Raw genomic sequence first — 18,046 nt, 5'->3', positions numbered from 1 at the left:
ATAATACTTCAAATGATTGAATAATTGCCTGAATATTTACATATCATTTTTAAAGAGTAAAAGAAACTCAGATGTAGAAAACAAATCACTTGAAAGCCTCATTCTGTGCATATCATCCCATTAAAATCTTAAAGGGACCAGAGGTAAGAAGCCGTGTCTGTGTTTGCCGACCAGCTCAGTCTGATCCGCTCAAAATAAACACGGAAGTGCTGATGTTTCTGTGTGATGGCATGTTATCACTCCATAAGAACAGCTGTCCTTAGACATTAAATGGGTAAATTCTCATCCACGGTACTCTCACATGAGCCACAGATGAAGTATAGAGGATTTGTTGCTAAATGGAACAAACCCCCATAGTACGGCAATGGCAAAAGTCTACAAAGTGTGTAAAGCCGTTCTGATAACAAAACCATTAATACCAACAACTTGTGATTCAGTGATCATTAGTATCATATACTGTACATATACACACACACACACACACACACACACACACACACACACACACACACCGGTCCTGTGAGACACAGTTCCAGTTTGCCGTCCTGCACTACGTAGATGCTGCTGTCTGGTTGTCCAGGTCTGAAGACGTACTCGCCCTGCTGGAACTGCAGGAACACCATGTGCTTACACAGCTCCAGAAACAATGGCTTTTCAAAGTGGCCCAATACACTACACACACGAACGCACAAAACAGAGCGACACACAATTATGTCATGTTATCTCACATTAAGTCATTATGTCTGTGACTGGACAGTGATTGCATTTCAGTCTGGAATCTCTATAATACTCTGCTGAAAGATCTCGAGCAACACAAGAGCAATGTGATGCTTCTGCTTTTACTCAAATTCTGCCATGGAATCTTCTCCATACCACAGAGTCGTATTGTTATGTATTTACCGCACATTCTTGAGCATGTAGAGCACTTCGGAGGGCAGGTGAGAGTTGGCTACATCAAACTCTGTGAGATCTGCCTCTAGCACTGAGGGAGGAGGCTCCTTCATCTGCAGTGTGGGCACCTCCTTCTTAAAGCGCAGGATCCTGAGAGAGAGAGAGAGAGAGAGAGAGGATGTGGATGAGAGTGGTGAGATGGGTAAATAGAGAGAGAGAGAGAGAGAGAGAGAGAGAGAGAGAGAGAGAGAGAGAGAGAGAGAGAGAGAGAGAGAGAGGGGATGTGGATGAGAGTGGTGAGATGGGTAAAGAGAGAGAGAGAGAGAGAGAGAGAGAGAGAGAGAGAGAGAGAGAGAGAGAGAAAGGGGGTAGAGAGAGGACGAGAGCGGTGAGATGGGTAAATAGAGCGGGAGTGAGAGAGAGAGAGAGAGAGAGAGAGAGAGAGAAAGGGGGTAGAGAGAGGACGAGAGCGGTGAGATGGGTAAATAGAGCGGGAGTGAGAGAGAGAGAGAGAAAGAGAGAGAGAGAGAGAGAGAGAGAGAGAAAGAGAGAGAGAGAGAGAGAGAAAGAGAGAGAGAGAGAGAGAGAGAGAGAGAGAGAGAGAAAGAGAGAGAGAGAGAGAGAGAGAGAGAGAGAGAGAGAGAGAGAGAGAAAGGGGATAGAGAGAGGAGTTGAGAACGCAAAATGATAATTGTTGACACAGTGATTCACACAAATGGTGAAGTTTACTTTTTGGCAATGTTGAGCATCTTCTGCTTCTTCTTCAGTCTTGGACGGGAGGAAGAGGATGACGACGTTCCGACTAAAGATGAAGTGGACTGAGAGACTTTCCTCATGATCTTCCTGCCATAGAATAAAACCTTGTCTCGTTTGCGGAAGCGGTATTTGGGGGCTTCTTGAGCCGCGAGGTCTGCAAAAGCACAAAAGAAGGTTACGTTAGACATCATTAGAAATCAGTGTAGAATATAAAAAAAGCAGATTAGAGTCTTCGAGACGACGCGGAGCTTCTGTACAACGTTTCAGACGACTCACTCCGAAGGTGAATCCTACGCAGCACGAAGAAGATGAAGGTGGCGATGAGGACGATGGAGATGCCGGCACCAAGCACTATTCCCACCATCTTAGAAAGAGAGAACAGAATAGAGGAAATGAGCGATCATATCAGTCAATATCATCTATACTAGATCTCACTAAATCCTTCAGGATGTGCTGTTGATCTTCACATTTGCTCCTCAGTGATTTGTATAATGTGATTTATACAAACCATGCTGGTCTGAAGCTGGTCCTCCACAAACGACTTTATATTTCCATTTCCCTCCTGCAGAAAAAGAAAAACAAACAAAAAAAAAAACAATATGTAAATCATGCATTTTTACAAACAGTGATAACCTCCTGAGACCGTATGCTACTGTTGTGTACATTACAATTTCTACTGACTGTTTCTCTTAATTCATAGCTGATAAATTTAATCAGTGTTTTCAAGGAAGCAGTTTGGCAAAAGAATTATACCTAACAGTCCTCATATAAGGTTGGTACAATAAATATATATAGACAATGAAGTGTGAGAAAATGTTATGTCCTCATATGAGGACATTCGGGTCTCAAGAGGTTAAATATGCAGAATTTCCAGCTACAAGCTTTATATTAATTATAATATATATTCATTCTTATATTAGACATTTTAGTCTCTCCCTCCCTCCCTCCCTCTCTCTCTCTAAGACAACTTTCCAGGATGCATCAGCATGCTGTATTTGACAAATAACATGGAGGTGAATCAATAAGTGATAACGATACTGTGAACAATGGACAAGTGCAGCCGTGTGACTTTTCTTCCTAAAGACATGCATTACAGGCTTCTTACTATATCAGTCACACCCATATTTACATTGTGCATGTGCTTCAATTCCCCATCAGTCTCATTCATTTCACCCGGTAATGTTACACCAACTGCACTAAACTGTGCAAGAGGAAAAGGCTTGTGAACAGATACGCGATGGTTATCTTGCGACACTTGAGCTGTTCCTTTTGTTGGGGCTTTTACTGATGTAGTAAGTGTCAGATGACTGTTTGTGACTCTCCGACTAAATGTATGTTCTGGTATACACGTTTAAAGTCAGTGCTAGGAATAGGAAAGGGCAGCATGCTCACCTCTGGTGGTTTTTGGGTCTCTGGTCCCGAGTTGCTATGTCCCATTCTAACAGTAGCTGTTCACACAACTGGTCCATGAACAAATTGCACTGCAAGACACACACACGGTAAGGCAAGGGGAGTCATGCAGCATATCATCACATGCAAATCAGCCACATGCTTGCATTCTCCATCTTTCATGCAGTATTTGAGTAAAATGTATTTACGCTTGTCTTTCATCGCTTTTCCTGTATCTTAACATCACGTCACATCTCTTCCTGTCTATTTATTAACTCTAGCAAAACCTCATTTTAGATTTTTTTTCCTTGTTGCAGTCAAATCAACTTGGTATTATAAAGTTCTACAAAAACAGTGTTACCTTTTTCCGATCAGAAAAGTCTTGGGGTGGCAAATTATTGCCTTTGAATTCTGTGACACCCCAATTGCTATATCTATTTCTAGAGTGAACCCTGTGAACCCTGTCAGTGGACTGATGGGTGATTCAGCAAAACTACACACAACAAAGCTTGTCAGGATCAATATGGCTGAACCTCATTTACCCCTGCCAAATTTCAGACACTGTCTTACCTTGACCACTTGTCCCAACACAGGGCATAAATACAATCTTAAACTATATTGAAAAAGCACTTTAGTCTAACAAGTCATGTTCCAAGAGACGTTTTACCAAAGATTTACCAACAACCAACAATTTTCTCATTTTGATACCCAGTCTAGGCTGATGCCAATTACGGCAGAACTCAAAGGTTTACTCATAGACATGTGATCACTTCTGCACAACCTCTGTCTCATTAAGACATGCACATAATCCAGTGATGGATAAATACTGGTCTATGACGTAGCTCCTTTCCCCTGAGAGGTCAGTTAACCAGTTTGGATCTCTTGATTTGGCATTACCACACCTCTATGTTCAACTGAAGCATCTCTTGGTAAGTTCCTACATTTCCCTACTGAGCTTCTTTCTGAGGCAAACTGTGTCAGCAAAATCACCAACTGCTATCAACGCTCGAATTACAATCCGTTAACATTATGTCCGCAATACAGCAAGTAACCGTACACTACTTTCAGTGTCTGAGGACATTAGCTTAACACAATATAAGTCAATTTTTAAATCAATTATATTGGCCTCAGTGAACAACTATACTCAATATAATGTGCGGGGCAGAAGCTTTTAAACAAAGTGAAGCAGAAACAACCCAAGCATGAAAGATTTAATGGAGCCGACAGTCCCTGCAAGAAAAAGCTTTAACCATTTCACCAGAAACAAGAGCAAGATAGTTGTAGGCATTAAAATAGGATTAAGTCAAGTCTGAAACAAAATGTCTTTCTGTACTGTGCAATACAACTAGACTTTTGGCTTCACAAAACTGGAACTGGGATTTTTCTACTGGTTAGTACCAAATGGTCCATTTGTATTATCTATTTTTTTTTAATAATCTAGTTACTTTTACATATTTTTTTTATTTTATATTTTTATTGCCTTTGTATCTGTTCAACAAAAACAAATATTATAACCTGTAAAGCTGGGAACGTTTATTGGAAGAACCATTTAATGCTGGTTATACTGTACCAATCAAAAGAACAGTAAAACAAACATATAAAAATCTAAGCCTTCCTTCCTTCCTTGCTGGTCTTAATAGCATCGTTTCAAAATAAATAATGATGATGTAATTCCCTTTGTCATCACTGTTTAATTATGGAGTTTCTCTTAATGTGTTGGTGGAACATAAACTTGAACCCAAGTAGCTTTGGATCCCGGTTTGTCCAGGTTTTTGAATGTGAGTCAAAACAAACTTGAAATACAAATCATTTAAATCAAATATTTACATTATCACATATTTGTGTGTATCACAGATTTTACCAGCTAGCTAGCTAACGTGAATTAACCTGAAACGGTTTCTGAGAGGATTTTCAATCTATATTTTTAGATTTTCATAACCTTTACCGTTAACCTTAAAAAACTAGCTAACACGCAAACCTGACAGAATTCTAAGCTTTTAAGTCATATTCATAAATTTTGCTAATCTTCACTGCTATTACTCGCTAGTTAACGTAGGCTAACTTGAGGTGATCTCTGACAGGATTTATAAATCTTTATAAATATTTATGAATATAATTTTTTTTTAATGTTTATTAATATGTTTTTTTAGATGTTTATTTATTAGAAATTTCCTTAATGTAAAGGACATTTCTAATAAATAAACATCTAAAAAACATATTAATAAACATATTTTTATGAACCAAGAACACATGTCAGAATAGTGCCACCCCTCTTTTGTTGGTCATACAATATCTCCTTGCCAACATTTACAGCGCTGATTGGTCTCCTATAATGCTTCATGAGATAGAAAGAGAACACCAGCCAGGAGGTTATGAATAACACCATCCCTCTGTTGTGACAACAAACATGTGCGCCGTTAATAAAAGAAAGAATTTGATCCTGTTTTCTGAATAACACAAAGAACTGCAGCAGATTTATTTCATGCACCATTTCATGTAGCTCCAACTTGTCTGTCTACTGCTTTTATTGTATTCCTGTATCATTATATTGAGTCTGTTTATGAGTGTAAGGCCAGGTTTGGTTTATATGTCTTCACTAAAGCACGTTTGAGTATTGACCCTGGAGTATTTCCTTGGATTTTAAGGAAAAGCAGAACCATGTGCTCATGTCATTGACTAATTTTATGAAATCCACGTGATGGACTAGCTATGCCATATTGCTCCTAGGTGTGAATGTAGGAGTATGTCCAGACATCTCTGCAATGCTATAGCCTTTATATTTATTCACTGTACATATGTTTACATATAAACATATATATTACATGCTGTACATATGTTTACATATATACATATATATATTAAACGCTATACATATGTTTACATATATACCTATATATATTACACAGTGTACATATGTTTACATATATATTACACACTGTACATATGTTTACATATATACCTATATATATTACACACTGTACATATGTTTACATATATACCTATATATTAAACGCTGTACATGTTTACATATATATATCTATATATATATATAACATGCTGTAAATATGTTTACATATATACCTATATATATTACACACTGTACATATGTTTACATATATACCTATATATATTACACGCTGTACATATGTTTACATATATACCTATATATATTTTACACACTGTACATATGTTTACATATATACCTATATATTACACACTGTACATATGTTTACATATATACCTATATATTACACACTGTACATATGTTTACATATATACCCATATATACATTACACACTGTACATATGTTTACATATATACCTATATATTTTACATACTGTACATATGTTTACATATATACCTATATATATTACACACTGTACATATGTTTACATATATACCTATATATTTTACACACTGTACATATGTTTACATATATACCTATATATTTTACACACTGTACATATGTTTACATATATACCTATATATATTTTACACACTGTACATATGTTTACATATATACCTATATATATATTACATACTGTACATATGCCACATATTTATCTGCACTTATCTATTTGCACAATTGCTTCTCTTTACACTTCTGGTAGATGCCAAACTGCATTTCGTTGCTGTGTTCCTGTACTATGCAATGACAATAAAGTTGTATCTATCCATCTATTTATCTATTTATGTGTGCATGGTGTCCTGAGATGAACTGAGATGAACTGATGTATCATTCTGGGTGTATTCCCAACACTCCCTGTGCTCCAGGGATATGTTCAAATTCTGCTAAAAAGATGTTGTAACAGCAAAAGTAAACCAAAATAAATAAACAAACAAATGTTTTATGTTTTTATTGGATTGAGAGTGGAAACATCTAATCTCTGGTGTCATATTTACTCCTAGCTCATCTCAGATTGTTGGATTAACGCCATCCACGTGTATGTAAGTCCAGTGGTACACAAATGACACGTTTGTTCAGCACTGCGGCTGTGCGTTTGGTTTGGTCTCTGATGCGATTCTCCTGCGCCACTGCGCTATTTGCGGCAAAATGATGCGGATGCGACCTTTGACCTGATGTTAGCTTTACAGCTATGCTAATCATTCAAAACTGACCTTTAGTAGCGTTTAACGCCATAACAACAACACCACGGAGATGCCTATATATCCTTGATCCACAACATAAACCTAGATACCGTTATTTTGTTTATTAACCTGTTCTTTATTTATATAAACAAACTGTAAAAATATGTGTAAATACACAGCCTTTTCTGTTCCTATCGATGTTCAGCTCGCGTCCTAAATACCTCCATTTTAGAAACGAAGTGTACTAGAGAGAACACAAGCTACACCACACAGTAGTGCACTAGAATACAAACTAGGTCTCATTTGGAACACAGCCACATCATCATGACCATACAGCCTTAAGACGCATCTTCATAGTTTAAAGGAAAATCTTTTTTTATCAGCAATCAATTAAAGCGCTAAGTAAGTGGCGTGTACAGCTGTCACACGTGATAGACAGATAATAAACACTGTAAGTGTGGAGAATGTTTTTATAACCCTACCTGAACCTCGAGTCCCCTTCTGTCAAACAACAACTCAATACCGGAAACATCCACATGCAAAGCTCCTCCCAGTCAGGGGCGGGGCTGGGAGAATTAACCAATCGTTGATAGCTCCTGGGTTTTTAACCAATCATTATTATCCACCTTTATAAAGCAATGTTTCATTGAAAAATCAAGCGTACAATAAAGTAGTTAAAATGTAGTTAGGGTTAGGGAGCATTTTTGACATCTATAGTTATTTTACACACACACACACACACACACACACACACACACACACACACACACACACACACATATATATTACATGCTGTACATATGTTTACATATATACCTATATATATTACATACTGTACATATGTTTACATATATACCTATATATATTACATACTGTACATATGTTTACATATATACCTATATATATTACATACTGTACATATGTTTACATACATACCTATATATATATTACATACTGTACATATGCCACATATTTATCTGCACTTGTCTATTTGCACAATTGCTTCTCTTTACACTTCTGGTAGATGCCAAACTGCATTTCGTTGCTGTGTTCCTGTACTATGCAATGACAATAAAGTTGTATCTATCCATCTATTTATCTATTTATCATATATAACTATAAGATAAATGATTTAGGAGAGATTTGTAGTCATACAGTATGTAATAGATATGTGTGATAGATGTAATAGATATATATTGATTTATCTATTAAATTTTTTTTAACTATGAGAGAAATGATTTAGGAGAGATTTGTGGTCAATGTTAAACCTAGTCATACCTGAAGCACAGGTGCAAAGGTAAAGAAGTAAACGTCAAACTTGTCTTCGCTTCTGATTCTGATTCTGATTCTGATTCTGATTGCTCACATGAGAAATATATAAAAGGCTTTGTTTTTTCTGCTTACCTATTGCTTTAATCTAGTTATGGAATGACTACAATCTTTAGAGTCTGTCAGCAGGTGAACTGTAAAAAAGAATGTAATAGATAAATCAATACAGTATATATTACATATATAATAGATATATCTATTACATCTATCACATATATCTATTACATATGATTTATGTACACACACACACACACACACACACACACACATTATATATATATATATATATATATATATATATATATATATATATATGTATATATATATGTATATATATATATATATATATATATATATATATATATATATATATATATATATATATATATATATATACATATATATATATATAAAGCAAAGGTGAGGTTTCGTACAAGAAGGAGACCACAATTATTGGTCTGGCTGATGCCAGATGAACCCATATGAACATGTTAGCTAGCTATTCAGTCTATGAATTTTTTTGTAATTCGTAAGTAAGGACTTCATCTACGATCCACTGTGACACTGACCAGGATGAAGCACTTGCTTACTTACTTACTAACTTACAAAAGAATTATGAAGAAATTAGTAGGCTAATATATATATATATATATATATATATATATATATATATATATATATATATATATATATATATATATATATATATATATATATATATACATATCATATATATAAATCAAAGGTGAAGTTTGGTTCATACAAGAAGGTGACCACAATTATTGGTCTGGCTGATATGAACCCATATGAACATGTTAGTTAGCTATTCGCTCTACTAATTTCTTTGTAATTCCTTATTAAGTAAGCAAGTAAGTAAGTAAGTGATTCATCCTGGTCAGTGTCACAATGGATCAGTAGCCTATCCATGAGACACTGAATGTAATACATGCAATGTAATAAATTCATAGGATACTAGTCCTTGCACACACATTCACACACTCATTCACACCTCAGTGCAGATTAGCGTAGCCAATCCCCTGCCAACATGTTTTTGAGAAGTGGGAAGAAATGGCAGGACCCGGCGGAACCCAACATGAATTTTGGAAAAGCACCTAAAACGCCACACTTAGGTTATTATTTTAAAATAATCTAAACTCAGGACAGAAATAGGGACCCTGAAGCTGTGAGGTGGCATTGCTACCCACTTCACCACTGTGCCACCCTAATTATGTAATTACCTAAATAACTAGATTTTTTATATAGGTGTAATAAATTAAACCCAAATTGTTTCGATTCAATACTCCCTAGTAAGTCCATGGCAACTAATATATATCCAAAATATCAGTTTCAATAATAATAACACTAATCCAAAGGAGATTTCTGTTTCATTCAAGCCTCAAACTGATGCTTGCTGTGAATTTTTAAAAAATGTATAACATTAAACCTGTATTTTATTGTCAATAAAATGCAGGTATGTGCAGATTTTAATTTCGAGCTTGCAAAACGTATGGGCAACGATGACTTGCTAGAAACTACATACACATAAGTAATATTGTCTTATATCTCCGTCTAGGAGCATTTAAATGAAATGTTAGACTTGTTAAGTGTTCATCAATATCTTTTTTGTATTAAACATTACTTTCTTTCCCTGAAACACTAATAATGGTTGTTCACAGGAATGGAACTGATTGCACAAAGGTAATAACAAAGACCTGTGACCTCGGTGCAACTGATAAGATTACAGGGAACAAACAAATAATACACTGTCTGTCACTCGATAAACTCTAACCGGAGATGCATCATGTTGCTTAAATTGTTTTATCCTGTTCCTCTCGGTCTCTGTATAAAAAAACACAGCTAGTTTGCTGATTCACAGTCTCTAAACAATAATTGTTGATTATTATTGAGATCATCATGTTCTAGTGTGCATATTCATAGTATGCCATGCTGCAATCTAAAAACAAATACACACAAAAGTAAGTAATCTAAACTAGACCCCAAATGAAAAATGCACAAAGAATGTCATGTTTACAGACTGTACACATTTCTTTATAGAGACTACAGGGTAGTGATAGGCATGTGTGGCCAATACAGGTACTTTTCCTGGTCCAGCTTGGTCTCAGCGGTTTAAAGCAATCGTGTTTTTGAAGTTCTTCCGCTTGAGGAACAGAACAAAATGTAGATACATTTAATTTTTAAAAAGTGTCAATTATAGACAATAATATTTATTGCCATACAGTAGACCTTATTTATCAAGCTGGAAATTAAACATTTATTGCAGGAGAATTTATTGAGCAAACATTATAAAGATAAAATGCTCAAATGTTCGGTATCCCATACGAGTTTGTTCAGATCTTCCCCCCCTCCAGGCAGTCCCTTTTGCCCCCGGCCCTTTGTTCAGAGTTCACGCATAAGCAGATACATTAATGTGGACCTCAGTCATTAGGCTTCGAATCATTTAACTCTTGCGAGTTACTGCGTTTGAATATATTGATTATGTCATGGTTAATTGGTTATTCAGTTCAATTCAAGCTGGACGTTTCATATTAATAACCTTATGCTTGGATTTGTCACTCATTTAAGTTTATGCTTATTCATGTTAACAAGCTGTACTTCTTTGTTTCCTCATATCTTGCTAATTATTCTCCCTATTTGGGTGTTATAACCTGTTGTTTTTTGCGCTTTTGCTGAGTCCTTCTTTTTGGCCTTTGTTTGTTACCTAGTGGTCTCTGGTTTTGGTTTGTAGGTTCTTGTATCTTATTTGGTATATTAGTTGCTCGTTTTTTTCTCTATCCCTGCATTTGGGTCTGGATTCAGCTCTACAAGCTTTGTTTTTTGTTTTTTGTTTTTTTTTACCTGGAATTTTTGTAGTTAAATGTAAATCAGCGTGTTCCATAAACACAAGTAGGGATATAAGCCTGTGAAAACCAACAAGCTTTTTATTTATTTATTTATTTCGTGTAAATTACGAAATCATTTAATCACAACCTTTACTAAATCTCCCAACGTCTGATGACTGGCTGAAGGATGGTAATGAGCAATAGTATGCATATATCTCTTTCTTGTAAGAACCAATGTGTGTTTTGGAGGTCAAGATTTAGGAAGCTGAACTTTTGTTTTTTTAACAACAAGGAAATGTCTTTTTCGTAAACGCATGTGTAGCAATACATAGTTAAGAAACTGCATTTACAGGATGATGCAAATTTAGTTACACAGAATTATCTAGTAAGGTACAGTACTCTTTAGTACTTGCTTAACTATTGTTAATATAATATAGACAGATTCAAAGCATCAACACATCTTGACTGAATACAAAAAAAAAAAAAAACACTCCTTGTTCAGACTTCTTTTTCTCAGTCTGGTCTAAGAAGCTGCTTTGAGTTAAATAATCAGTCATTGTAAATATAAGGCTGGGTTATTCGGAAACGTGTCCTTTGCTAATGTTGGTGAAACAGTGTAAGAACTGTTATGTAAAGCCACAGGTAGTTGCTCCACACCAGTTATGAAACCCACAACCTTTGCCAAAGTCACACAGACTTCCTGAGCTGTGTCCCAAATCGCATCCTACTGACTCTATAGTAAACTTCATAGGGGGTGTATAAGCTAGTATTTTATATTCTAAGTTGTGGACTTATGTAGGGTATGAGTGCAAAGATTTAAATAACTTTTGTTATTCAGTGGATTTCACAGTGAAGTGAATATACACTTACCGTCCAGTTTATTAGGAACACCTGTGCAAATCAGCCAATTATGTGGCAGCAGTTCAATGCATAAAATGATGCAGATGCTAATACTATTGCTTTTATTACTTCTGTTCAAATTTAGATTAGATTTTAAATCATTCATTCATTCATTTTCTACCGCTTATCTGAGCTACCTCGGGTTACGGGGAGCCTGTGCCTATCTCAGGCATCATCGGGCATCATGGCAGGATACACCCTGGATGGAGTGCCAACCCATCGCAGGGCACACACACACACACACTCTCATTCACTCATGCAATCACACACTACGGACAATTTTCCAGAGATGCCAATCAACCTACCATGCATGTCTTTGGACCGGGGGAGGAAACCGGAGTACCCAGAGGAAACCCCCGAGGCACGGGGAGAACATACAAACTCCACACACACAAGGCGGAGGCGGGAATCGAACCCCCAACCCTGGAGGTGTGAGGCGAACGTGCTAACCACTAAGCCACCATGCCCCCGATTTTAAATCACATTTTTGCAAATAGAACAAGACTAGAAACACAATAACAAATATAGAAATATTATATTTCCGTATATATCGCTTTTCACAGTAACCCAGGATGTCATCTATTATGTCTGTATAGTTTTATTTTCTGAAATGTTTTTGTGTGTGTGTGTGTGTGTGTGTGTAAATGTAAATGAAAGATTTTCAAAGATTTTCTTCTGTGCGTACTGCATCACAGGAAAAATGTTCTATTTTTTCCCCTGTTAAATTTGAAAGCACAGTTCTTAGGTTTTAGAGACCTCTTCTGCTTGCAAGGTGAATTGCAATAATTTTTATTTTAGCAGATGTTAGAGCTCAGCAGCACTGTTATTGGTTGTTGGAGAACTAAATTTAGAATGCTTTAAAATTTAATGATTATTTGCAGGTTTTGAATGCTGAGCTTTAAAAATATCAATATCTATGTCTTACACATCCAAAAAAGTAAAATATTTTTACTTGTAATCTAGATTACCTGAAGAAAGCCAGCATTGTAAATCTGAAGCAAGATAGTACAAGGCTTAATTTGAATTTATGTACTATAAGAAAGCAGACATGGGCAATAAAGTGCAGTCATGTTTATTTGAAAATTATTTCGCTCTTCATAGACAACAGGAGCAGTGAAAAGCCCTCATTTAGCTTACTGAGTGCTTGCATAAATTCCTAAAACGATGTCTATGGAAGTATAATAATGCCTAATGTGTTTGAAGCAAATACTGTAAGTGTGTTGATGAAAAAAAATGCATCGCATCAACAGTGCTTGCATTTTTAATATTTAAAAAATATGATTGATGATGAGGCAATGGCATCCTCTGTGGAGCGGCTTGGACTCACTGTCCAGTGAGTGTAGTAACTGAGTTTTGATGTTATCTGGTCCAGCAGATTTCTGTTGGTTAACTCTACAGAGTTCTCCTCAAGCCGTCCGTGGATAGACAGAGTACCTGATTGTTAAGGGAGGGATGGTCTTCCTTGCCACTACGTTGTTCTGCACCTCAAACCGAGTGTGGATGTCGTGAGTGTGGATTCCCACATGTATGACGTAGAATTTCTTGACGAATTTTGGTTCATTTGTAAAGCGAAATTAAATGGACAAAATGGGCTAATTTTTTAAATTGCTTTTGAAATGTTTTTCTTCAAAAAAACGCACAGCTTAATTATACAACCATGTTGAATTGTAACCCATTAACATGCAAGCACTGTTGACGCAATGCATTTATTTATTTTTTTTTAAATTAGTGCTATTCAACACACATTTGCTTCAAACACATTAGTCATTATTATACAGACTCAATAAGAGCACACGTGTCTCCTTAGCATAAGACTCCAGTCTTATGTCTTGGCTTCTGCTGTGTTGCAGTAGGGGTAATTTTTGGATGTGATCTCTGTGACACCAGCTAGCTTCTGGTTGTTGCCCCTCATATTTATGTTGGCTTTGTAGAAGCCAACATTCTATTTTCCTATTTAAGCTTAGACAAGAATTTATAAAATTTAATGCGGCCTAGGGCTTTCGAGCCACATGAACCAAATTCGGATATGTGGTAGACCCTGGTCTGAAGTTTGTTGCTATTACTTTTCTAAGCGACCCGAGTACCGGTACTTCTGGTACCGGGTCTCAAAGTGGCCTTTTTTCCCATAGACTTCCATTATAAACTTTGGAGGTTTATAACCCGGCAAGCTTTCGAACTATCTACATCAAACTCGGCCAGCTCCTTTAGGGTGATACTCTGAACAAACTTTTAAATTGGTGTACCGACTGGCCTTTCGGTTGTGCCGCAGCCCCGCCCCCAAAATATGCAAAATCAAAAAACTTTTTACAACATGGTCATGTGACATATCAAAACACTCAGAACAATGAGGGGAACTTTCTCACGTGTATTCTGATGACGTCACATGCTCGTCTCTACTTGCCTCCAAATGTTTTGGCACCCTATCTTTCTGTCTACTTGCCTCCAAAAGTAACACTGACCCTTATGTCCACTCGCCTCCAAAAAGCACCGGCCTTTGCGAATACTTGCACCGTCAAAGCCAACATCAAAGTTTGTCGCGACAAATTTTACAAATCTAGTTAACATTGCAGCCCTTAGCAGGATCACTCTTGGCACTGTATGAAAGTTAACTCTGCGGATTGCTGTGCTCATGTCCTTAAACCCCTGTAGTTTCTCCCACCGAGTATCTCTCATGTATTGTACTTGTCTCTCAAGTATGTTTATTTATTTCTTTGTTGTTTATTACTTGTATTTGTATTTGGGGGAGCTGATGCAGGGTTATGTCACCTTTCGTAGCTTTTAATTTCCCATGTTAAAAAAAAGGACTTTTAAACAAATGGGAAGAACTGCTTATAACACCGGATATAAAAACTCAGACTCCGCCCTCGTGAGCATGTTAACTCCGGAGAATGAAAACAATATCGTGCTTATTAGGATATAAATACACGTTTCATATCAATCTGTGGAACAGACAAATCAAGAATTTTAATTAAGAAAAAAAACATCAGAAATGATTCTAAGTCCTTTGACGCGAATGTCCGTTAGAACACGTGACCTCAACCGGCACGTGCGACATGTGGGCGCTTTAAACTCATGTTTTGATGATAGCTGTGAAGAGGAACTGATCCTCAAGTCTTCATCCACGGATATCTTCCAAAACCTGGCTTTGGAGGACTGGATACATGATCATGTCGACTTGCAGAGTCGAAGGATCTTGTTTTTATGGAGAAACGCTCCGGTTGTGGTGATCGGGAGACACCAGAACCCTTGGCAGGAGTGTAACCTGGACCTGATGCGGCGGACGGGAATCCCGGTGGCGAGGCGGCGGAGCGGAGGAGGAACCGTGTACCACGATTTGGGCAACATAAACATGACTTTCTTCTCCTCGAAGAAGAAATACGACCGCATGAGAAACCTCGGTGTGGTCACCAGAGCACTAAAGGAACTCAGGCCGAATCTGGATGTCTGTGTTACAGACAGATTTGATATTATACTCAACAGGTGTTATAAAGTCTCCGGGACTGCAGCCAGGCTGGGAAGGACAACCGCCTATCATCACTGTACCCTGCTGTGTTCCTCAGATCGCTCTATCCTCTCATCAGTCCTGAAGAGCTCATGTACTGGCATTAAAAGCAACGCCACTCCCAGTGTGCCTTCGCCTGTTGCAAATCTATCAGACCACGACCCCACTCTGAACCCCGAGTCCATCATGGACGCCATTGCGTCTGGTTATAATAAAGAGTTTGACCTTGACTGTCCTGTCCTTACAGTTGACCCAGGATCAGAAGTGCTAATACCTGGCATTCACAAGATGACCTCTGATTTGAAAGACTGGGACTGGGTTTATGGAAAAACCCCGAAATTCAGTGTTTGCACGTTTTTTATGGTGGAGAACACTAATGTTGGTCTGGAGATAGACATCAAGAATGGGGTTGTAGAATCCTGCGTCATCAACGTACCCCATGACTGGCTGCCTGCAGACTTCGTGAACGAGTTCTGCTCCAGTTTGACAGGGGTCCGGTTCTGTCCAAATGAGTTTGCTGTGGCTGTAGCAGCTTTCATAAGAACGACCCCATCCTCTCCGAAGCGTACCCAAAATGCACTAAGCCTTTATGAAAGCATTGTATCTCTAATGTAAATAAAGGATTTGAGTTCTCTGCGAAGGTCTGAGTCTAGGCGTCTGATTTGTTTTTTACATTCTCATTTATTTGTGCTGTGTGCAAATTAGTGCAAAGTACAAAAATGCACACAATACTGGCTTCAAATTGTGAATCTCATACCATCATACCATACTGTCAGCACTTGTAAGACACTCCTGTGAATAGAAATTTTAGGAGTGGAGTAACTGCCATACAACGTGCACCTGGTTATCCTTATGTGACAATCTCATCAAATACTATAAAGAAACAGAGTGAAATTAATGCAGCAAAAAGAGAGAAACGAAACAAGGAAAAAGGAAGCTGTGGAAAATAAACTAAAAGAAATGGGGAAATTGTTATGTCATAAAGAAATTGAATATATCTGATTAAAACTGTGAAGAAAAAGACCTAGAAGGAACCTGAGTCAACCCAAAGAGGAACAGACACTGTACCTAGACAGTTGGATCAAGACCCATCATCTTGCTGAAAGAAGATTATAGAATTATAAGTTTCATTTACCTTTATATGAATTTTCTTTTACATTTTATAGAATGATAAGTTTAATTTACCTTTATATATGAATTTATGTAACCATTGTGTGATTAAGAAATTATATAATTTTCATTAGTATGTTTAGATATTAAGAGTAACAGTGAAAGCTTAAAAAAGAAATCACAAGTTTTGTGTCAGCAGCTTTGTGTCAGCCAAATAAGAACACACAGTCAGCTTAGGAGACTTCTCAGGATGTTTTGCAAAAGTATGAGATCATGAGAGACCTGATAGGATGCGGACAGAAGCAGAATGACCGTTATGAGATCATACTAAGAAATGTTATAAATAGGGTTTTAGAACCAGTTATCAGTGTGCATTCACCTTGAGACAAGCTCAGTGTACTATACTCTTATTGCTTATAGAGGGTGCATCAGGAGAACAAACGCAGGCTTACACTTGGAGAGTATTTCCTGGTTTGTTTTATCTTTGCATTTTACTTCTTTCTACTGTTTCTATTGTTTGACTATTTGAAGGAGATTTTGTTTGTAATTTTCTTTTCTTTTACATTACATATATTACACACATCTATTTGTATTACACTACTTTTAATAAAAACAAGGCCTCCTATTGTGAGGATCCTGAAAAGACAAAAAGGTCTAAGTCTGCCTCCTTCATCTAAAGATTCAATCAATAGAATAGGTAGAAGAACTTGGAGCAGAACCTTTGTTAGAAGACCGAGGGACTTTGAAGGATACCTGCGTTCAAGGTAAGAGAAACTCTAATTGTTGATCTTGTGTTTTCAATACTAACCCGTGCAAACTAGGACACATCCTTTAGTGGGATTGCGGAAGGGTTTCCTACGCAATCCGAAAACATGTGTCACTAAAGGACACGTATGTCAGTATAATTACTTCACTCCGAAAACCAGAGCCAGATTTTAGAACCAAAAGTATATAAATAAAAAAATGATTGTATTATATACAGTACATACCTGAGGTCTGTATTATCCTATAGTCTTGTTGAGTTATGTTTTCACACCCTATATAAATCTTTTTATATAAGTAATCCACAAAATATTTGTTTTGCTTTGACTCAATTACAGTATGAGGATTGTGGCATTAATAATTATAGAAAGCTCAAAAGTTTGACATGCTTATGTTATTTTTATTTAAATGCACCTCATTATAATGGAAAGGCAATGGGATCAAAAAACAGCTACTACAAGACCTCCACTATTACTAA

General features: G+C 36.9%; 2 protein-coding genes across 6 annotated transcripts in view; one reads left to right on the top strand and one right to left on the bottom strand.

The window, feature by feature from the left end:
- The window catches only part of pnpla6 (patatin-like phospholipase domain containing 6), a 29,952-nt gene extending 22,291 nt beyond the window's left edge, over positions 1 to 7,661 (bottom strand). For all 5 annotated transcript variants that reach the window (XM_060859981.1, XM_060859980.1, XM_060859982.1 and 2 more), the window contains exons 1-7: positions 7,608 to 7,661; positions 3,040 to 3,128; positions 2,156 to 2,209; positions 1,924 to 2,011; positions 1,621 to 1,801; positions 901 to 1,041; positions 513 to 672 (exon numbers count right to left, since the gene is read on the bottom strand). In XM_060859981.1, coding sequence (XP_060715964.1) covers positions 513 to 672; positions 901 to 1,041; positions 1,621 to 1,801; positions 1,924 to 2,011; positions 2,156 to 2,209; positions 3,040 to 3,084 — 669 coding nt within the window. In that variant the 5' untranslated portion in view covers positions 3,085 to 3,128; positions 7,608 to 7,661. The remainder of the gene's footprint in view (positions 1 to 512; positions 673 to 900; positions 1,042 to 1,620; positions 1,802 to 1,923; positions 2,012 to 2,155; positions 2,210 to 3,039; positions 3,129 to 7,607) is intronic.
- Positions 7,662 to 15,071: 7,410 nt separating this feature from the next.
- On the top strand, positions 15,072 to 16,336 carry lipt1 (lipoyltransferase 1). Its single transcript, XM_060860977.1, has one exon. It carries the CDS (start codon positions 15,184 to 15,186, stop codon positions 16,309 to 16,311), a length of 1,128 nt encoding a protein of 375 aa, XP_060716960.1. The 5' UTR covers positions 15,072 to 15,183; the 3' UTR covers positions 16,312 to 16,336.
- Positions 16,337 to 18,046: the final 1,710 nt, after the last annotated feature.

This window comes from Tachysurus vachellii, chromosome 24 (assembly GCF_030014155.1).
Source record: "Tachysurus vachellii isolate PV-2020 chromosome 24, HZAU_Pvac_v1, whole genome shotgun sequence".
Lineage (NCBI taxonomy): Eukaryota > Metazoa > Chordata > Actinopteri > Siluriformes > Bagridae > Tachysurus > Tachysurus vachellii.
Note: the sequence above shows the minus strand (reverse complement) of the source record. Positions and strands in the feature narration are given on the sequence as shown.

Excerpts from the sequence above, each read along its gene's own strand:
- lipt1 (XM_060860977.1), top strand. The coding sequence starts at position 15,184 with ATGATTCTAAGTCCTTTGACGCGAATGTCCGTTAGAACACGTGACCTC.